Source organism: Dromiciops gliroides, chromosome 1, assembly GCF_019393635.1.
Source record: "Dromiciops gliroides isolate mDroGli1 chromosome 1, mDroGli1.pri, whole genome shotgun sequence".
Taxonomy (NCBI): Eukaryota; Metazoa; Chordata; class Mammalia; order Microbiotheria; family Microbiotheriidae; genus Dromiciops; species Dromiciops gliroides.
This window is the reverse complement of record NC_057861.1, coordinates 532,724,727-532,747,796: the sequence shown is the minus strand read 5'-3', so window position 1 is coordinate 532,747,796 and position 23,070 is coordinate 532,724,727. Positions and strand designations below refer to the sequence as shown.

At 44.7% G+C, this 23,070-nt stretch overlaps 1 protein-coding gene across 2 annotated transcripts in view; it reads right to left on the bottom strand.

Annotated features, from left to right (window-relative positions):
• Nucleotides 1–23,070, bottom strand: part of TTYH3 (tweety family member 3) — a 184,521-nt gene that overhangs the window by 7,515 nt on the left and 153,936 nt on the right. The window contains exons 9-14 of one of the 2 annotated variants that reach the window (XM_043979855.1): nt 22,247–22,339; nt 21,756–21,848; nt 18,767–18,903; nt 10,354–10,530; nt 8,337–8,412; nt 6,176–6,280 (exon numbers count right to left, since the gene is read on the bottom strand). In XM_043979855.1, coding sequence (XP_043835790.1) covers nt 6,200–6,280; nt 8,337–8,412; nt 10,354–10,530; nt 18,767–18,903; nt 21,756–21,848; nt 22,247–22,339 — 657 coding nt within the window. In that variant the 3' untranslated portion in view covers nt 6,176–6,199. The remainder of the gene's footprint in view (nt 1–6,175; nt 6,281–8,336; nt 8,413–10,353; nt 10,531–18,766; nt 18,904–21,755; nt 21,849–22,246; nt 22,340–23,070) is intronic. The other variant, XM_043979856.1, reaches the window with a different exon arrangement.

Here is a 23,070-nt window from a genome sequence, read left to right as displayed (position 1 = left end):
TTCAACATAATTGGCTTCCTTCCTTCCTTCCTTTTTTTTTGGGGGGGGGCAGGGCAATGAGGGTTAAATGACTTGCCCAGGGTCACACAGCTAGTAAGTGTCAAGTGTCTGAGGCTGGATTTGAACTCAGATCCTCCTGAATCCAAGGCCAGTGCTTTATCCACTGTGCCACCTAGCTGCCCCTTCCTTTCTAACCCTATATATTTAATTTAATACATTTAAAAGCATTATTCTGAGAAGGGGTTGACAGGCTTTGCCAGACTGCCAAATTGTCTGTCCATGGCACACAAAATAAGGTTAGGAACCCTGCTTCTAAGGGTAAAATTCATATTTGAGTCTACAATCAAGGTTGTCTTAGGTTCTCCTAGGATTTCCTGGAGGAGAGGAGGGCTTCCATAGACAGACTTGGATTCAAATATCCACTCTATTATCTGCTACCAATGGGATCTTGTGGAAAGTAACTTAATTGCTCTGGGCCTCAGTTTTCTCATCCATAAAAGGGGTGTGTTTGGTAAGATGAGCACAGAGGTCCTTTCCCACTCTAAGTCTTAGCCATTCCCACCCCCCCACGGCCATCCCCCCCCTCCCCCATCACATGGCCCTCGGACTGAGGGCATAGGGGAAGTCTGTAGGCAAAGGAATGCATACACATTGCCCAAGGCACTCTTTGAGGGATCCAGCCATATTCAGAGTGGCTAGGCTGAGGATTCTTCCATATTCTCCAGGTCCCTCCTGGGATTGATTATTCCTAAAAAGATCTCATCAGAAAAAGAAAAGGGGAAAGATCCTTTGGAGGATAACCGCCCCCCCCCCAATCCATCACAGATATATCTTTTAAGCAGGACACAACTGTCAGCTAGTGCCCCAAGAAGTCACTCCTCCCCCTGGCTTCTTGTTCCAGGTCCAAGGCTTTGATAACGTTCTAACCCCTGGTGTAAAGTTTTCTCCAGCCCCTTCCTCTGTCACATACACCAGCCTGTAGAGACAGGCTAAGACTAGAATGCTGGAAGAAACCTCTTATAGATAAGGCCCCCCCACCCCCAACTCAATTTACCCTCAGGCAGGAGGAAAGCCCTTAACAAACCAGGGCCAGATAGTCACTCACTTTGACAAAGGTCAAAGGAATCTGTTTCTCAAAGCAAACTGAGCATCACCCCAAGTGGGAGCAAGGTTTAGGAAATAGCTGCTGGCAGGGAGAAGGTGACAGGACCATACTGGTAGTTGGCAGCCCATGCAGGAAACTGCCCTTTCAAGGCTTGTGGAGGTGTGTCGAATTAAAGAAGAGACCACATAGCACAGGGGCTACTGGAAAGACGAAGAGATAAAATCATTCCTTTTAGATTACAGTCAGAGATGAAGAAGTAGGGAACAAATCTAAGGGTACTCAAAACTAGCACAGAAGAAACCCCCCTAAACACTTTTCTTTCTTTCTTTTTTGCAGGCCAATGAGGGTCAAGTGACTTGCCCAGGGTCACACAGCTAGTAAGTGTCAAGTGTCTGAGGCTGGATTTGAACTCAGGTCCTCCTGAATCCAAGGCCAGTGTTTTATCCACTGTGCCCCCTAGCTGCCCTAAACACTTTTCATTTGGCAGGTCTGCTTCATGAAGGTTGAGGGTGAAGTGGATGCCCTCATCTCCATGATTGGAAGACTTTACAACTAGAGAAATAACCAAGGGACTGAGATCAAGCATTTGAATCCTGCTCCAGTAAAGTAGGGGTTTTGTCTGGATGACCCTAAGGTCTCTTTCAGATCTAATTTTCTCAGGGTCAATGAAAATGGTGGGGAAGAAATGGTATTTCCCCAAAGCAGGAGACAAGATGTCCTTCCTGGTGGCCATGGAAGTTGCTCCCAAGCAAGAGGAGGATGGACCCACAATGAGATACGGCAGATCTGGGAGGAAAGGAACCCAAGGCTACATGTGTCCAGAAGTTGGTCAAAAATGATGTCCCCTAAACAACGTCTGCAAGGAAAGGCCCACAAATGAGGGAAAGGGAGGAAGTGTTAGGTCCATGAGACAAAAATCAAACAAACAAGACCAGAAACTCTACCTCCCGTCTGTTAAGTCATTGTAAAGCAGATTCATGGAAGGGTGGAGAAAACAGGCAAGATTAACTCCCCCAGAGTTAGATATCCAGGATCCAGAGAAGACTTTGATACCGTCTATGCTTTAGCAACTAAAAGATTGGAGGTTGGACTTGACTCTCCCATCTCTAACAAAATTATGTGGCAAGAGCTACTGGGCGACTAGTAAACACTTGATGGATGGATGGATGGGTGGATGGGTGGATGGATGGATGGGTGGATGGATGGATGGATGGATGGATGGATGGATGGATGGATAGGTGGATAGGTGGATGGGTGGATGGATGGATAGAAGTCCCAAGGATACAATCCAACTTCCTCAGCTATAGGACAGAACCCCACCCTGAGAAGATGGGGAAAACCTACCTATGAAACCTCCTGTTCCCACTCAGAAGTGTGCTCTGAGGTCAAACCTGCAACAAGTCTGCTTGAGGTGACTCAGGGATGATGTGGTCTTGTAGGGTTATTATGATCTCTACTTTTCCCTTTTCTTCCTGAGTCTCCTTCAACTACATCTCTGCTGAATGGCACAAAGGATGAAGCTAAGTTCATAACAGATCACTTTGTTACCTGTGAGCAGTTCTGGATCAAAGAAGCCTAACAAGATAGACACTCCTGAATTAAATAACTCAGTTGTTCAGGGCCATGAAGTCACCCCCAGAGTCCCTCACTTCAATTGTCTCATTGGGATGATGGGTGATAGGGTGAGTGGGTATTCAAGTACTCCAGGCACAGTGAAGAGGAAACCAGAGAGACAGAAAGGCCAGCAGCTGGCGCAGGGACCTCCTGTGGGTGTTTTTGCGTGACTCATGATGTCTACAGGCTACAACCCATGTAGGGAATAGCAGCTCTAGACTGGGCAAGGGAAAACATCCCCATGAAAGCCTAGCCCTACAACCACCAGCTAGTACCCTCTCTGTGGGAACTTCTCAGTCTAGCTGGCTCTCAGCCCTCCCTTGCACAAGGTTATAACATGGACTATAACATAAATCATGGACTATAACATGAAGCCAAGGGCAAAGGGGGTCTCTGTGCATGCATAAAATGAGAAGCTTCTAAATGGAGCCTCCTTCACCAGTAATAAAGCGAATCCAATAATCTATTGTATCCCTACAGGGAGTTTATAACTTTCCAAAAGTGCTTTCACAGCTATTTCTTTTTCATTTTGTTCTCATAAATACTCCCCAAGAAGCATCATCTCCATTGTACAGAAAAGAACACTGAGGCATAAGGAAACTAGCTCTAGGTCACATAAAGCAGAGACAGGACTCAACACAGGTCTCCCCACTCTTAGCCCAGTAGTTAGAGGTGGCTGCTTTATCAAGTGAAGACAGACTAAGTCTATATAAGACCAGTCTGAAGAGAACATGCCCATCACAGCAGGGCTGGGGATAGTACCCAGCTCTGCCCAGGCACTGCCAAGGGCACCTGTGGGGTAAGGAAGAAGCCAGAAGCACTCACAGCAGATGGTATAGGGAGTGGTAAGGGGAAGGAAGAATGGAGCCAGGTCATTCCACAAAGCACCAGCAGCATGCAGAGGGCAGGCCGGGCCTTGGCATTCCTGCCCATGCTCCACTTCCAGGTGCCCTGGAGCTGGGGAGCCCCTGTCCTCGAGAGCCCCCCAACCCAGCAGAGCCCCCAAACCAAGATGCAATCCAAGCAGGCGACCATGGCATCCAGAGGGAGGTGAGAGCAGAGGAAGGAGAGAATTAAGGAGAGGGACAGTGGAGAAGGAGCAACTCAGACCTTCTGACACACACATGGGCAATATGACACGGACAGTGACTTAGTATGGCACCAACACCAACCCTTCCCCCCCACCCCCACCAACTATAGGGGGAAGGCCCACCTATCTCCCAGCAGCTGCCCTACCAGGTTCTTGTTCTTTCTCTCTCTCTCTCTCTCTCTCTCTCTCTCTCTCTCTCTCTCTCTCTCTCTCTCTCTCTCTCTCTCTCTCTCACTTGCCCTTGGCTCAGGTTTTCTGAGAGATAACATCCAGCTGATCCCACTGAGTCACAAGAGCCTGGAACAGTCCCTTTCTCTCTTTCCCTGGGTACTGGGAACAAAGGGAGTTTGCATGGTAGAAGAGGCCAGAGTCATGAACTGGGAGTCTGAGGGTGGGGGGGAGGCAGAATTCACAGGGAGGATGGATTTGTTGAGATTTCACGGGGTTTGGAGAGATTAGCTTGAAAGTTTTCTCTCATTTATTCATTCATTCATATATTTATTTGTTTATTTACTTATTTATTTATTCACTTGGCCATCCTTTTTATTTATTCACTCGTTTATTTATTTATTTACCTATTTACTTACATATTCATTCATTCATTTATCTATCTATTTATTTATTCATTTATTTGTGGGGGGGGGGTTTGGGTGATGCTGGCAGGGAGAAGTTGACAGGAGCATACTGGTGGTTGGATTAGGGAGGATTGGAGTTAAGTGACTTGTCCAGAGTCACACATTTGAACTCAGGTCCTCCTGACTCCAGGGCCAGTGCTCTATCCACTGAACCACCTAGCTAGTCCCAAAATATTTCTCTTAGTAGGAATTATTTTGTTTTTAATTCTTGGTTTGGTTAGAATTTATCACAACTACTTAAAAATTTTTTTGTGGATCTTACAACTTTTTTGAATGAAGTCTGTGCTATCCCACTGTTCAAAGTAATAACAACAGCTAGCATTTATACAATGCTTTAAGGTTTGCAAAGAGATTTACATAGGTTGACTCCTTGATTCCCACAACAACTTTGGAAGGTAGGTGTTATTATTATCCCCATTTTACAGATGAGGAAGGTGAGGTTGAGAAAGGCTTTATGATTTGACCAAAGTCACAAAACTACATATGTGTCTGAAACAGGATTTGAATTCAGGTCTTCCTGATTCCAGACCCAACACATGTCATCATAATTTCTAAGAGGAGATGATGTTAGAGATTTCTGTTATAGGATTATAGACAGAAAAAATGCTCCCTTTTTTTGCAGCATCTGGGACAACTCTGAGGAAAATCTGAGGGCTTGAATAAAGCACTTTCTCCCACTGTGTCCTCATCTGGTACTGGGGGGAGGCTTCCTTTGGCCCTTCTGAGGGACCTAGAAAGGCTTCTGTCAGAGAAGGGAGGCCCACAGGAGAAAGGAAATAAGCCTCAGTATTGGGCTGGGTTAGGGAGCTCCCACTGCTTTTAAAAAGAGGGATATATAATTTCCAGGTGCTTAAGACACAGAAAGGGTGTATAGAGAACCTTCCAGAGTCAGCCACTATGTGGGTCAGGGAAGCCCTTCCTTGGTGACACGTAGAGATAGGGCTAGAGCCAGCTGGACTTGGCCAACAGCACAAGTCAGGGTTTGATTTATTGTTTTGCTAATTGTCTAGACTTAAGAAAGTGCTGATGCCTGTGTGTGGTGGTTGTAGTTGAGGAACTGTCATTGTTTATTTGGAGAACTGGTTCTTATTTATTTTTATTTTTAATTTTTTTTTGCGGGGCAATGAGGGTTCAGTGACTTGCCCTAGGTCACACAGCTAGTAAGTATCAAGTGGCTGAGGCCGGATTTGAACTCAGGTCCTCCTGAACCCAGGGCCGGTGCTTTATCCACTGTGCCACCTAGCTGCTCAATGGAGAACTGGTTCTTAAATCTTTACCAGCATAGCACTGATGATGTAGGTCTAGCATGGGGGCCACTTGGGGTAATGGGGCCAGGGTAGAAATCAGTCTCCATCTGATCCCTAAAGATGACGACTGACAGGTCCTCAGGGGAAAGGGGCCTTTTCTCTCACAGTGAGGACAATAGTGGCAGTTCACAAGGTGGAAGGAGAGGGCATGACTAAGTGCCCTGAAAGCCAACAGGCTCACAGGCAGCTGGGGCCTGGGACCCAGAGGTGGCTGTTGCCTCCTTAGCCAATCACTGGCTGAGTCTCACAATGGGCTTTGCCCCTGGTGGGAAGGGTGTGGAGGAGGAAGGTGTGGGGATGGAAGTAAAGGTGAAAAGTAAAGGCTTTGGCCAGAAAGGGGAGAAGGCAGAGGAGGAGGAGGGGGAGGAAGGAAGACAGTGCAGGGATGGGGAGAGGTGGCGCGAGAAGGACCTTATTTCAGTACCTGTTTCATTTGAGGGCGCTGCTGTTACCAGTACGTCCTTGAACTGTCCGAGGGCTTAAACTGCCAGCTCATATGGCTACTATTGTCCAAGGCAGCCAGATATAGCTGTGATGTCGCAGGAGAGAGAGAAAAAAGAGAGGGCAGCCTCAACCGGCATGAAAAACACAGAGCAAGCGAGATGGGTCCGTGATGGGCAGGAGGGTGCAGACCCCCTGCGGGAATGGGGAGGGGGGGGAGGACAGAAGGAACAAGGGAAGGAGGACAGGAATGATGGGGGCAGAGGGGAAAGAGGAGAGAGCAGGAGAAGACAACCAGAACAGACTCAGCCATCATCCAGACGCGTCACTGCAGCATTGCCCCAGTGGGGAACGGCTTCTTTCCATCTCTCCTTTTCCCCTCCAGAGGGAGAGGCTGCTGAAATGTCACACTGCCCATGCTGCAGGGGCTTGGACTGGACTCTGACCACCTCCTCTCTTCTCTGCCTAGGAGAACTTTGTTTTGTTTGTTTGCTTGTTTTCTTTTTGTGGGGCAGTGAGGGTTAAGTGACTTGCCCAGGGTCACACAGCTAGTTAAGTGTCAAGTGTCTGAGGCTGGATTTGAACTCAGGTCCTCCTGAATCCAGGGCTGGTGCTTTATCCACTGTGCCACCTAGTTGCCCCCACTGCCTAGGAGATCTTACCAAGACCTCCAAAGACCCAACAACGTTTCCCTTCTCCACGAAGCCCTCTTTGATTATTCTACCTGCCTACCCATCTACCTGCCTGCCTACCACCGAGCTCTCTCTTCCAGGAGCTCTCACAGTATCTGTCCCACTCACTCTGGTCCTTCATCATATATTATCATTTAACTGTCCCATTTTTGCCCAGATGGCTAGAAGCTCCCAATGGGCAGGCCCCATCATATACTTACTTCTTTTATAGCTTACAGTCCAGGGCACATGGCAGATACTCAGCATATTTGTTGAATGAATGAATGAGTGGAATGCCTGGATGACTCTGGTGATCTATGTAGATGGGATTGGGGAGGGGTTGTCTGTCCTGTCTTCCTGACATTTGTTGACTTGGAAAACGAAAAGAATATGACCAGGTCCACTCTACCAAGTGGAAAACTCAGGCCCTTTTCAAGGTCCTCTACTTCTTCCCGAGGGCTGGAGGTGATGCTTCCTTCCTGGGAAAAGACCCTCTAACCCACCTTGTTTGAAATCCAGGGGCTTCTTCCCTGTCTGTCCAGATGTCAGCATCTCTCCCCCGCCCCAACCCAGGCCCCAAAACTTACATTCACCTATATTTTGATATTCATGACCAACCACCTAAGTCATCAGATGAGACTTGCAAGCCTGTGGAGAAAAACCCATTTGTCTTGGTGGCCATAGAAGTCATGAGGCTGAGAAAGGAAGAACTTCCCCTTCTCCAGAGGGGAAGGCAGGACCAGGATGGTATCACTGAGAAAGAGGGGGAGAATGGATTGTGTCCTATCTTCCCCAGCCCTTTGGGGTCCATGCAGAGGACCCAAGCATCCTCTATTCCCCATTTACTCACCATGCCACAGGCTGCTGCCATTATTTATTCCAAGACCTCATATTCCCCCAAGAGCCTGCTACACTCTGACCATCAGGCCTCATGTTCCTGAGGCTCATCTTAAGCACAACAGACCCTGCCAGGGATGGCTCAGCATTTAAACTGACACTTACTGGGTCTATGACTAGGCCCAGTGCCCTCAGGTTCAGAGCTGTCTGTCTGAGCCTAGATGTGAGAAGAAATAAACTCCAATTCAAGAAGGAATTTGGCACCTCCCAACTGGAGACCAGAGCCTTGTCAGAACCCTCCTCCCTTCCCCTGGTATCAAAGCCCTTTTCACAGATGCTCTTGGGGAAAGAGCTTCCCATGGAACCTTTCTAATCGCTGCTTTCCCCAAGACATAAAACCACAACTGAACAAAAGACAAGCCAGAAGAGAGAAAGCCAGAGACAGAGTTGGCCTTTCCTTAATCTGGAGGCCTCCATGGGCAATCTGGATGGAGGCCTTGGGTTGACCATCATGTAGAACCTTGGGTACAAATATGGGGGCACACACAACTGGTGCTCCCTAGGGTTAGGTGTGCCAGAGGCTTCAGCCCATGCCTCTGCTCTGCCTTTTAATGCTCTGGGTAGAGTTAGACTTACTGAAGGCGGTGGGGATTCTCGGCCAATCAGAGGGGTGTTCTCACATCGAGGGTTCTGGAAATTCGCATTCTGGCTCCTGTGGAAAAGGACAAGAATGTGAACTTGTGTGAGCTAACTATGACCCTGTAGGACCTCTGGGGGATTCCCCCTTCCCATACCCCACAACTGTGGAAAAAGGAGGATTTTTATTATTCCCTTGGGCACTTAGGATCCTGCTTTACCAGAACCAAGTATTTTAATAACCCCATTCCCACCCCCACCCCCCCACCCGCCCCACAAATATTGTCATTGATAACTTTTTTTTTTTTTTTGGCAGGGCAATGAGGGTTAAGTGACTTGTCCAGGGTCACACAGTTAGTAAGTGTCAAGTGTATGAGGCCAGATTTGAACTCAGGTCCCCCTGAATTCAGGGTAGGTGCTTTGTCCACTGCATCACCTAGCTGCCCCGGTAACTTTTTTTTTAAGTGAGGCAATTGGGGTTAAGTGACTTGCCCAGGGTCACACAGCTAGTATGTGTTAAGTGTCTGAGGCCGGATTTGAACTCAGGTCCTCCTAAATCCAGGGCCGGTGCTCTATCCACTGTGCCACCTAGCCGTACCCCCAATAACTTATTTTTAAAACTCTCTCCCTCTCCCTTCTCAGAGACCCATCTCTTATAACAAAAACAAAGGAAAAAAGAGGGGAATAAGTCAGCAAAACCTAGCAAATACTTTGGGGAAAAAAATCTAACATTCTAGGTAAGGGTCTACACATCAGTGGACCCCACCCCCCAGCGCCTCAGCAAAGGATCTTCTATCTTTTCTCTGGGATCAAGCCTGTTCTTTGCAATGTTGTAGCCTTCATTGTTTATTGTTTTGTGGAGGTTGTTTTTGCCACTTGGGCTGCAGAAGTCATCACATATGTAGTTTTCTTGGCTCTGCTTAGTTCATTAGGTATTTGGTCAAGATTTTCCATCATGGATTTGGAACAATTGGACGGCAGGGAGAGGGGGGAGCAGGTCCTGTCACCGCTCAATTGAGCCCCCAGTGATGACAAGACTCAGCACAGTCCTATTCCTTTGTCAGCCTCATTGGAACAGCAATTTACAGTCGATGCTAGGTTTTCTTTAACCTGTGAAATAGGTAGCTCATGGCTTATTATCCTCATATAAATAGGAGGTCATTGGAGTTCAGAAGGTTTATTGACTTTTTGATGGTCACACAGCTAGTAAGAGATATATCCTGGATTCAAATCCAGATCTTTGGGGTCCAGATCTTAAGATCTCTCTTTCTTCTCTCTTCTCTTCTCTCTCCTATCCCTCTCTCTCTTTCCCTCCTCCCCCTCTCACTCCCTTCCTCTTTCTCTCTCTCCCTCTACTTGCCCCCCTCTTTCTCTCCCTCCCTCTCCCTTTTATCTATATCATTTGTTTTAGCATTCCTTTTAACTCTCAATATATTCCTCTCTTTTAATTCTTTGAGGATGCTGCTTGTTAGAGCTAGAAGGAACTTTAGGGATCATTTAGTCCTTCCCTTCACATAGTACAGGGGAGCCAGAAACAGCACCAGGTCTCTGGCCTCCATATCCAGCTCTTTCTGGGTCCCACATGAATGCCCCTTGATGTACATTCAAGGGATAATTAGATATACCATCAGCAATGTTAACAGGTGGTACAATGATAGAGTGTGGGACTCAGAGTCAGGAAGATCTGTGTTCAAATCCTGCCTGAAATCTTTTACTAGCTGTGTGACTCCAGGCAAGTTACTTAATTCTTTAAGCCTCAGTTTCCTCCTTTGAAAAATGGAACAAGAATAGCAGCTCCCTCAGAATTGTTTGGAAGATCAGACGAGGAAAGAATATGTCCAGCACTTTGCAAACCTGAAAGTACTATCTAAATGTCAGGTCTTGAGCCCAGGCCCCAGAGTTAGAGGTAGGGAGGATTGTTAGTTCAGGAGACTATGCTGCCTCATACCCCAAACTCTGGACGTGGTAAGGAAAGGGGAGGGGTGTAGGGAGTGAGTGCTCTGCCCTATCAACTCACATGTACTCCGTGACAGGGGCATTGCTGACTGTGTGTGCTGCCGCAGGGATGCTGGTCTCACTGCCATAGCTGCTCCCACAGCTGTACAGACTGGGCATGTGTACCCGATAGAGGTTGTCATGGGTCTGCCTCGTTCCTGGAGCTGCAGACTCTTCTTCCCCATCATCATCAGCAGCCCTAGATGAAAAAAAGGGCATCGGGAGAGTGAGGGAGGAGATGGGTGGTCAGAATGGAAAAGGCCTGACAGCAGACAAAAGACTAGAACTGGAAGGCCTGGCTCTTGTTTTCCTTGGAGGCATCAACTGGTCGATCAAAAAACATACATTAAGTTTCTACGGTGTGTTTTTTTAAATTTAAAGATAGACTTTACTCATGCAAACCGCATGTAAAAGAAAACAGTTTGTGAAGCATTTCAAACGTAGACTCCAAATGTTAATTACAGAAGGAGTGGGACATACTTAGTCAAAACAGAATTTGTACAACTAATAATGGCTTTCATTTTGCTGAATACAGATTTAAGCCTGGTGACAGCCACCATGCCAAGCAACAGAGATATAAAGATAGTCTTTCTCTCTCTCTCTTCAAGAAACCTACATTCTATTGAGAGACACAACATTGTATATACAAGAGCACATGTATTCAAGATAGATTCAAAATAAATACAAGGTCTGTGTGACCCTGGGCAAGTCACTTAACCCTCATTGCCCCTAAAAAAAATAAAAAATAAATAAAAATAAATAAATACAAGGTAATTATATCATTCCCAGTTAGTTCATGTTTGAAAGGCCATTTTTTTGAATTTGTGAATAAAAGCACTTTAGAACAGAGGTGTCAAATTCCTGCTCTCTCCCCCCTCTCCAACATTCCTGAATTCAGCCTGAACCAAATTAAAATGTAAGTGGGAAACATATAACCAGATAAATAAAAATACAATACAACATAGATAATGTTAATTTGTGGTTTTCTAAGTCCATGTATAAGCAGCAGGGATCCTTTTCCATTTGAGTTTGTTACTATTGCTTTAGAGCTTAGCTTCTTTTTTTACCATAAAAGTATTTTATTATTTTCCAGTTACACGTAGAGATAGTTTTCAACATTTGTTTTTATAAGATTTCTAGTTCCAGATTTTTCTCCCTCCCTCCTTCCCTTCCCTCCCTCCTCCCCTTCCCTCCCTCCTCAAGATAGCAAGCAATCTGATATAGGCTATATATGTACAATCACATTAAACATATTTCTGCATTAGTCATATTGTGAAAGAAGAATCAGAACAAAAAGGAAAAACTTCAAGAAAACCAAAACCAAAAAAAAAAATAGTAGAAACAGTATGGTTCAATCTGCATCTAGATTCCACAGTTCTTTTTTCTGGATTTGGAGAGCCCTTTCCTTCATGAGTCCTTTGGAATTATCTTGGGTCCTTGTATTGCTGAGAAGAGTTAAGTCTATCACAGCTGATACTGTGTACAATGTTCTCCTGGTTCTTAGAGCCTAGTTTCTTAAACTGTGGGTCGCAACCTTATATGGGGTCCTGTAACTAAATGTGTGTGTGGTGAAAAATTTGTCAACAGTCAAAGGTTATGCATACCTATTTTATATGCCTATATACCCAGGGTCGTGTAAAAACTCAGGCAAAAAGGGGTCGTGAATGGTAAAAGTTTAAGAAGCCCTGCTTTAGAGGACAGTCTCCAAATCAGTGGATTTAGATAGTGCCAGTTTGGGGGAAAGCTAGAAGCTAGTCCATCTTGGGAAAACTTCCCCTTCCTCACAATCGGTTTCCTCACATCTAACGTGAGCTAGATGGTGTCTAAGTTCTCTCCCAACTTCAACATTGCACAGGCTATACTCTGGATCTAGGTTTATTCAGGACATGGAAATAAGGCAGATATTACATCAAATATCTTCTCTGTTTCTACCTCTTCACTCCCTCGTTTCTTACATCTTCCCACCATTCCCTTCCAATTCCATGTTTATAAACTCTGAAATTCCTTTATTTGATTATAAGCTTTTATCATTCCAAATCTCCCTCCACCTTACCATCCCTAACATTGTTCTTCCTCACCATGACCTCTACTCTATCCACCCTTCATTTCTTCCCTGGACCATCACCCCTACACTGGCTACCCTCTCTTCTCTTCCTTAGCTTCACCCTTTGGTGAATCACTTCAAGTCTGTGTTTGAGTCCCTTGTCCTCTTTTCACTCATCATGCCTTGCTAAGCCCCAACCTTGCATTACTCCTAAGACCCTCTGCCTTCACTTTCCTTCTTGTACTTACTGCTGAATGAAGCCTGAGAAAATCATGAAATCATGCTGATGTGCTCCATTCCAAATTTATGCTACATAATCACAAATGGGCCCTCACTGCAGCAAGGTTTTACATATTCCTAATCAATTCACTATCCCACTGAACATAGCAGCTATTACAGACCTATTCATCCCTCCTCAAACCTGTCATAGAATTCACACCACCACCCCTTCAACCGAGAGTCTTCCTATCTCACTGAAAAAACTCAGTTCACTCCTCCCTTCTAGCTTATCTTACATCACTCATATGTCTTCTTCCATTATTTCCTTTGGCCATCTCACTTAAGAGGTGGCCCTTTTCCTTAGCAAGGCAAACCCCTCTACATGCGCAAATGATCCCATTACATTCTGTCTTCACTAGAAAACTGCCCCTTGATCTCTACTCTTTCACTAATCTTCACTTTCTCCCGGTCTACTGGATACTTCCCTGCTGCCTCCAAACACACCCACATCTCTCCTCTTCCTTACTTGATCCATTTCTTGTTTCATTTTACATGTCACCTCGCTTTTTAGGCTAAACTCCTTGAGAAAGCCATTTAAATATGGTGCCTCAATGCAATGATTCAAGACGATTCTGAAGGATATATGATGGCAAAATAAACTATTAAAAGGGGCAGCTAGGTGGCACAGTGGATAGAGCATCGGCCCTGGAGTCAGGAGGACCTGAGTTCAAACCTGGCCTCAGACACTTAACACTTACTAGCTGTGTGACCCTAGGCAAGTCACTTAACCCCAACTGCCTCACCAAACAAAACAAAACAAAACAAAATAAACTATTAAATTAAAATTGGTGCCTACCATGCATAACCTATGTAAAATTGCTTGCATTCTCAATGAGGAAAGGAGAGGGAAAGAGGGAACAAACTTGGAATTCAAATTTTTAAAAAATGAATATTAAAATTTTTTACATGCAATTGGGGGGAAAATAAAATATTAAATTTAAAATTAATGCCTTTACTTCTTCTCTTCTTATTCTTTTCTAAATTCTCTGCAGTTTAGCTTCCAAACTCATCATTCAACTGAAAATGGCTCTCTCCAAAGTCACCCGAGGTCTTTTCTCAATGCTCATCCTTCTCGACTTCTATGCTGGTGAAAATGACATCAATCACCCCCCTCTCCCCCAATACTCTCTTCTCTCTGAGTTGTTGAGACTGCCTCTTTCAGGGTTTTATGGCTACTTGTTTGACCTCTCCTCAGCTGATTTGATCAATCTTTACTCAAGGTTTTGCCCCTGACTCTCTTCTCTTCTTTCTCTATACTACCTTGGTCTGGTGATCTCCTCAACCTCTCATTGATTGAATTATTATCTCTATGCAGATGATTCTCAGATCTATTTATCCAGCCCTAACCTCTCTTCAGACCTCCAGTCACCAATACTGGGTATCTAACACTGGATGTCCTGTAGATATCTTAAATTCGATACATCCAAAACAGAACTCACTTTCCCCCAATATCTCCCCCTCTTCCTCACTCCTCTTCCCAGTCACTAAGGCTCAAAATTTAAAGGGAAGAGAAGAGAACATTTACACAGCATCATCATATGTGACAGACATTGTGCTATTTTACAAATATTATCTCATTTGATCCTCACAACAACCCTGCAAGGTAGATGCTCTTATTATACCCATTTTTGTGGGGAAACTAAGGCAAACTGAAGTTAAGTGACTACCTATAAAATGAGCTGGAGAAGGAAATGGCAAACCACTCCAGAATGCTTGCCAAGAAAACCCTCAATGGGGTCACAAAGAGTCGGGTCATGACTGAACAACATTTCCTGACTCTAGGCCCAGCGCTCTAATCCACGGTGCCACCTAAGTACCATAACAATAATATCCAACATTAATACAGTGCCTACTGTGTGCCAGGCACTGTACTAGTTGCCACCTGGCTTGCCTCAAACATCATCCTCAACTCCTCACTCACATTCACCCCAAATATCCAATATGTTGCCAGTTCCACCTTCACAACACATCACTCATATATACCCTGTTCTCTCCCCTGGCACTGCCAATAACCGGGCCTTTAGTAGTTCACACCTGGAGTATTACAATAGACTTCCAGTTGGTCTCCCATCTAAATTCCAGTCTCTCTTCCATTCATCTTCTGCACAGATCTGCTCATGTCACTTCTTTATTCAATAATTCCCTCCACAAAAAAAAAAAAAAATTAAGTCCTGTCTTTTGCTTTTAAAGTCCTTCCCAATCTGGTCCCTTCCTACCTTTCTAGTCTTCTATGTTTCATTCCTCTCCACATCCTGTAAAATGCAACATTCTCTCTCCCAACTCTGTCTTTTAACTGATTTTCCCTGGTGCCTGGAATGTTCCATCTCCACCTCCTCATTTCCTTCCTTCCTCCCTTTAACACTCAGCTCAATCCCTACCTTCTGCAGGAAGCCTTTCCCACTCTCCCTCCCACACTGCTAATGCCTCCCCTCTGAGATAACCTCTGATTTACTCTGTGTGCATCTTGTATGTCCATGGTTGTTGGTATGTTGTCTTCCTCACTTGGATGTGTGGGCAGGGACCACTTTTACTTAGCACGGTGCTTCAAACATAGCAAGCACATGCTTCCTGGCAAACCTTCTCATGAGTTCTCTCTCCACTGGATTTGTACTTGCCTACGATTACCCTTCCCACATCTCTATCCAACATACAACCAAGAAAACTCACAGACACTGGCTTATTCTAGCCCTGCCTGGGAATGGGGAAGTCACCACAAAAGCACCTGAGCAAAGCAAATGACTTCATATCTCTTGGTCTTAGGCCTAAAAATGAGAGACTACCACCTGCCTTGTGTACCCTATGGGTTATTAAGAGGATCAAATGAGAAATCCAAGCAATACCCATTTATTTAGCATCTGTTATGGACCACAAACCTTGCTAGGCCAGTATAATCCAAGGTGAAGTCCTTATTTATGTGGCTGACATTCCATTGGGGGCAGACAAGATGTACACAAGCGAACACAGCAGATATAAATATGTGTATGGATGCATGTGTAGGCACATATACACATGTATGTATACATATATGTGCATGTATGCACACATATACATTCAACATGTCCAAAATAGAACCTATTATCTGAGTGGTGCAGTGGATAAAGAACAGGATCTGCCATCAGGAAGACCCAAGTTCAAATCCCACCTCAGACACCTATTACCTGTATGATCCTGGGCAGGTCACTTAACTTCTGTTCATTTTGTTTTTAAAATGGGGACAATACTAACACCTACCTTGAAGGGTTATTACAAAGATCAAATGGGATCTTACTTATAAAGCACTTAGCACAGTGACTGGCAAATAGTAAATGCTATATAAATGTTAACTATCCTCATTATTATTATTATTATTATTATTATTATATTTTTTTGGCGGGGCAATGAGGGTTAAGTGACTTGCCCAGGGTCACACAGCTAGTAAACGTCAAGTGTCTGAGGCCAGATTTGAACTCAGGTCCTCCTGAATCCAGGGCCGGTGCTTTATCCACTGTACCACTTAGCTGCCCCCCCCCATTTATTATCTTTATTGTTATTATTATTAATTTCTCCTAAAATCCAATACAAGAAAGATTTTTTTTTGGTAAGGGGAGGGGAAATACACATACATCTATGGGAAGTAGAAAAAGCTTCATGTAGTACATAGCATATGAACATTAATATATGAAGGAAACTGAAGATTCTAAGAGTCTGTATCATTTTTGCTCTATCAAATTATTCTCTTCTCAATAAGCTAGGGAGGGGTGAGAGGGAGGGAGAGAATTTAGAACTCAAAAATTTATAAAAATGAATGTTAAAAATTGTTTTTACATGTAATGGGGGAATAGAATATTAGTTTTTTTTAAAAAAGAAAAAGTTTGAAGTGAGGAAGGAATGCATAACAGGCATGGGAGACAGCCTGGGCAAAGAGGTGAGAGAAGAAATGTCGGGGCAGCTAGGTGACGCAGTGGATAAAACACCAGCCCTGGATTCAGGAGAACCTGAATTCAAATCCGGCCTCAGACACTTGACTAGTTGTGTGACCCTGGACAAGTCACTTAACCCTCATTGCCTCACAAAAAGAAAGGTCATGTGTGAAAGACATCAAGAAGGTCAGTCAATTGGGTCAGGTCACAGAGTACTTGAAAGGAGAATGTACAATAAATCTAAAAAAATAGGTCGGAGCCAATTTGCTGAGGACTTTAAATGACAGAGAGAGTAGTTACTGAAATTAATTGAGCATCAGTCAATAAATATGATCAGATAATGTGCTTTAAGAATATCACTTTGGCTGCTGTTAAAGAGATGAGCCAGGGAGGCCAATGAGAAGGACACTGCAATAGTTCAGAAAGAAGGTTATAGGGACCTAACGTAGGGTGGGAACTGTATGAGTGGAATGAAGATAGATGTGAGATTTTGTAGAGGAAGAATCGATGAAATTCAGCAAATAACCAGATATGTGAGATCAAAGAGCGTAGGGCTGATTTGAGAAGGGTGGTGTAGCATCCTTGACAGAAGGAGAGAAGTTTAGTGGAGGGAAAGGTCTGGGGTGGGGGAGATCAGTTCCGCTTTAGACATGTCCAAGATGCCAACAGAACATCCAATTTGAAATTTAAAAATTATCTGAATGCTAAAAAGTACAATACAAATATATGGGATTATTAGTACTTTTCGACAGGTCCCCATGTTATATTCCACTTAGTCAGCAGGTGGCAGGCAAGACCTAACAATGCCAGGTTAATATTTTAGTAACATCTCCCAGATGGAATCTTTAAATCTTGGAGTTGAAAGGGTTTTTAATTGTGATTTAATTGTTGTAGGGAAATTCCCTGTACTAATGCAAGTTGGTGCTCTAGCTTCAATTTACAGTCTTAGAGCTGCCTGGAGCATTGAGAAGTAAAGTAATGTCCAGGGTAATTACTAGCAGGTTCTAGAGGTGAGACCAGAACCCATCTCTTAGAAAGAGTGAGGCTATCTCTCTATCCCATTATGCCACCTTAAAAGGCAATCTAGGGGGGCAGCTAGGTGGCACAGTGGATTAAGTATCAGCCCTGGATTCAGGAGGACCTGAGTTCAAATCTGGCCTCAGACACTTGATACTTACTAGCTGTGTGACCCTGGGCAAGTCACTTAACCCTCATTGCCCCCCCCCCAAAGCAATCTTGAATCCTTTCTGCATGTACGACTCTCCTATATAATATCCTTAAACAAGTAACCCACAGTTTGAACAGCTGCAGTATCTGGGAGCTCACTACCTACTGAAGCAACTCATTCCATTTGGGGGCAATCTTCTAAAATCCCTTATATTGAGCCAAAATCTATCCCCACTGTGCCTTCCACCCATCTGTCCTATTTCTGTCCAAGGAGTAAATCGAAATAAGTCTCATTCCCTCTTCCAGATAAGCAAGCCTTTGAATATTTGAAGACAGAAATAACAGCCTTCTCACCATTAGTTCTTTTAAATTAATTCTCCTACAACTAAAGTTGGACTAACCTCAATTTCCTCCTCTTAAAATAGGGACCAAGGGGACGTTTCCTCTTTCTCCTCCCACACTCACCCCACCCAATTCTATTTGCTTCTGAGGAGGCCAGTATCTTGACTGTCTTTTCTTATAGAGGAGTGTCTCAGGGTTGTCTCTACTTTGCAGTCCTCAACTCCATCTCTGTTTATCTGTATTTGCCTTTAAAAGGCCTTTTTGAGGGTGAATTTATTAGTATCTCTTCTGGGTAGAGATTGCTAGGTTAATTGCTCAGGGCCCTCTGGGACATCTATAGCCTAACTTATTGACAAGTCAGAACAAAAGGATTCTATTTCATTGAATACTAAAGGGATCCTAGTTAAGCACCTACTATGTGCCGGGCTAAGTGTTAGGGAAATAAAGAAAGGCAAAAGACAGTCCCTGGCCCCTCGAGGAGCTCACAATCTAATGAGTAAGATAGCATACGAACCAAATATAAGTATATGCAAACATGTTATTTTTAGGATAAGTAGAGAATAAAACAGAGGGAAAGCACTAGAATTAAGAGGTTTGGGAAATGTTTTCTGTAGAAGGTGGGATTTTACCTCCAAATAACACAAATGCCCACACCTTGGCACAGTCCTTCCCCTGTGTTAACCTCCAGGTCTCCCCTCTCCTACCTTTTCTGCTGCCAGGTATGAGGAACACTGCACACGATAGAGCTGAACATGAGGGCCGTGACAAAAGAGAAAAGCACCAGGTAGATGAGACCCTCTACTCCATCGTAACAGAAGCCAGTCAGAGCCTGGACGTAATCCTACAGGGGGGCAGAACCAACAGAACTCTTAGTTGTGCCAAACCAGCTTTTCTCTAAAACTAACGGTCCCAAGTACCTAAGACCCATGTTGGTCTAGAGCCCCTCCTGAAAGTTTTGTTTCTTAGTCTCGTGTAGCTGGAATTATCTTCAAAGCCCTATTTGTTGTTGTTCAGTTGTTCAAGCTTGTCCAACTCTTTATGATCACGGGGTTTTCTTGGCAAAGACGCTGGAGTAGTTTGCCATTTTCTGGTCCAGTGGATTAAGGTAAACAGAGGTTAAGTGACTTGCCCAGGGTCACACAGCTAGTAACTGTCTGAGGCTAGATTTGAATTCAGGTCTTCCTGACTCCAGGCCCAGCACTCTATCTGCTGAACTACATAGCTGCCCCCTTCAAGGCCATAGCGATTGTGTCAAATCCATTTTGAGTGATACTTGTAGCAGCTATGACTCCAAGCAAAGACAACTAAGAAAGGGCAATAGGGTCAGCTTGGTGGAAATATTCTAGGGATTGTGGAGAAAGGCAATTTTGACAGAGGAGAACAATAGCAGGAAATTAACCTCTCTTGCATTAGAGTACTAGCAAAGTGTTGGATTTGGAGTCAAAGAACTCAGATTCAAAAACTCCTACCCTGCCACTAAACTGCTTGTTTGACCTTGTGCCTCCTCTGGGCCTCTGTAAAAATGGGGTAGCTAGGTGGCCCAGTAGATAGAGTACTGGGTTTGGAATCAGGAAGACTCATCTTTTTTTTACCCCTTGGGTGGGGCAATGAGGATTAAGTGACTTGGCCAGGGTCACACAGCTACTAAGTGTCAAGTGTCTGAGGCCAGATTTGAACTCAGGTCCTCCTGAATCCAGGGCCAGCGCTTTATCCACTGTGACGCGTAGCTGCCCCCAAGACTCATTTTCATGAGTTCAAATTCAACCTCAGACACTTATTAGCTGTGTGACCCTGGCCAAGTCACTTAACCCTGTTTGCCTCAGTTTCCTCATCTGTCAAATGAGCTGGAGAAGGAAATGGCAAACCACTCTGGTATCTCTGCCAAGAAAATCCCAAATGGAGTCATGGAGAGTCAGACACAACTGAAACAACTGAACAACAAAAATAAAGAAAATGGACTAGATGGACTTTATGGTTGCTTCTAGCTCTGACATCCTATGATCTTGTAGGTCCCTCTCCAACTAACCGCAGCCCAAGATCTAAGCATGCTCAGATGCAACATGGATGTGGCATGAGCCTGTTATTTTATTTGTTTATTTATTTATTTGTTGTGTGTTTTTTTTTGTGGGGCAATGAGGGTTAAGTGACTTGCCCAGGGTCACACAGCTAGTAAGTGTCAAGTGTCTGAGGCCGGATTTGAACTCAGGTCCTCCTGAATCCTGGGTCAGTGCTTTATCTACTGCACCACCTAGCTGCCCCCCAGTCTGTTATTTTAACCACAGCTATTTGATCCAGGGCTGGATCAGAAATCTTCCCCTTCTAAAAACAAAGGAGCAGAGAGCATCATACCAATTTATGAGTCCTTCCAAGCTCTGCTGGGCCTTTGATCATGCTATTTGTCTTGACTGAGCTATCTTTCTCTCTTTTCTGGTCTATCCAAATGGACAGCTAGATGTCTGATCCTGGGCAAGGCACAACCTCTCAGACCCTCAGTTTCCTCATCTGTAAAAGAATACTGGGGCAGCTAGGTGGCGCAGTGGATAGAGCACCGGCCCTAGATTCAGGAGGACCTGAGTTCAAATGTGGCCTCAGACACTTTACACACTTACTAGCTGTGTGACTCTAGGCAAGTCACTTAACACCAACTGCCTCACCAAAAACAAACAAACAAACAAACAAACAAAAACAAAAACAAAAACAAAAAGAATACTACCAATCTCTATAAATATTCAAGTGCTAAATGGGTTTATAGTTTTTTATCTGGACCAGACCTGATTTCAGGCCTGGTACAAGGACTTCCCAACAAGAAAACTCTCTCTCCCAATGCAGACTGACACTTGCTCTGAATCTTATAGTCTGGGGCAGTAAGAGAAGAAAGAGTCACACAGCTTATATGTGTCAGAAGTAAAACTTGAACCCAGGTTTTCCAGACTTCAAGGCTGGCTCTCTGTCCACTACTATGCCCCACACACCACTTCAAAAGTGAATTATCAGGGCAGCTAGGTGGCGTAGTGGATAGAGCACCGGCCCTGGAGTCAGGAGGACCTGAGTTCAAATCCGGCCTCAGACACTTGACGCTTACTGGCTGTGTGACCCTGGGCAAGTCACTTAACCCTCACTGTCCCACCAAAAAACAACAACAACAACAACAAAAACCAACCCCTCCCACACACAAAACAAAACAAAGAATTCCATGATTCCAGACTCCAAACAAATATTAACCAGGACTCCAACCAGCCATTCTTTTTGTTTTTGTTTTTGTTTTTTTGTGGGGCAATGGGGGTTAAGTGACTTGCCCATGGTCACACAGCCAGTAAGTGTCAAGTGTCTGAATCCAAATTTGAACTCAGGTCCTCCTGAATCCAGGCCCGGTGCTTTATCCACTGTGCCACCTAGCTGCTCCGGCAAGCAGCCATTCTTAAGCCTATATGACAGGTTTATGTTCCAGAACCTTCTGACCATTTAGTCTCTTTCCATCTCTGGTACTTACTGTTACCACCCCAACCCCAAATCTTTGGGGCTTAAGATGTTAAAAATGCTTTCAAATGAACCACCAAGAGCTCCAAGAAGCCCTCATACATTCTAGATGACTCTGCTTTTTGTCTCACCCGCCACACCTTCTCCACAGCTCTCCTAAATGTAACACCCAGGCTCTAGTCGGATGCTGCGAAGTCTTCCCTAATGGGCACTCACCAGATGCAGGCTGCGGCAATCCACCAAGGCAGTCAAATGCTGTAGATTGATCTCTGTGGAATTCAGAACTTCCTGGATGCGTATCAGGTAATCCTGGAAATAACAGGGCAAGAATAATAAAATACAACCACCTTCAGACCCAAAGGGGATGCCCCCCTGTCTATTAGGGGTGGGTTTGGGACTAGAATGACTTCCTCCCCCCTACACCAGTTATAATTAACCCATCTATACCCTCTCACCCAAACTTCTTCAAGGCCAATGAAGACGTGAACTATGTCTAGGAATGAAGCTGATGGCTGTGAAGCAGAATGACATTAACTAGCTCAGTCCTTGGGAATGGAACCCCTGAGCATGGCCTCATCAGCTGAATAAACCAAACACCAAAAAATGACAGTCAAAAACAGAGTGTGGAGGTTTAGAGAGGGAGTTTGGATGCCCTGTTCAGGAGCAAAGGGTTTGAAGAAACCACAGGAGCCTCTCCCAACTCTTACCTTGGAAGTGGGGTATTCTCTAAGGGCAGACCTCAAGAGCTCCAGAACATCATCTTGCATTTCCACCAGGGCTTTGTGACTCCCAGATAGCTTCTGTTCAGTACAAAAGTGGACTGCTCAGTCCCCAGTGGGAAAAAGTTGCCCTCAGCCCCTTCCCAACTGCCTTCCCCAGGCCTTAGCTGAAAGGCCTTCCCACAGAGGGAAGGATAAACTTCTTCATGGCCAATGCCCCAAACCCTGGGCCTGCTCACTTTCTACACCTGGGATTGCATCTCCCAAAACATCCCTCAAAGGGCAATAAGAAAGTGTGATGTGGTGGTCTATCCCTGCCCAGCTAATGGGTTTGCCACTATGGGCCCATCAGTCTTTTCCTGACCTTCTTGTACTTAGCTGGTTGCCAACTAATCAATTCTCAGAAAGTAACAAAGGCAGTGGAAAGAACACTGAACTGGGAGCCAGTTACTCTGCCCCTTAAAATAAAAACAGCAGCAGCAGCAGCAGCAGCAGCAGCAACAATAATGATAGATAGCTAGGGTGGTGTGATGGAGAGAGCGTGGAGCCTGAAATCAGGAAGACCTGAGTTCAAATCTGGCCTCAGTCCTTTACTAGCTGTGTGATACTGGGCAAGCCACTTAACCTCTGTTTGCCTCAGTTTCTTTATCTGTAGAGTGGGGATACAATAGTACCTACCTTGAAGGGTTGTTGCAAGGATCCAATAAGATATTTATAAAGTACTCAGCACAGTGCATGGGACACAGTAGCTACTATATAAATGCTAGCTATAATAATAATGATGATGACTGGCATAGTGCTTAAGGTTTGCA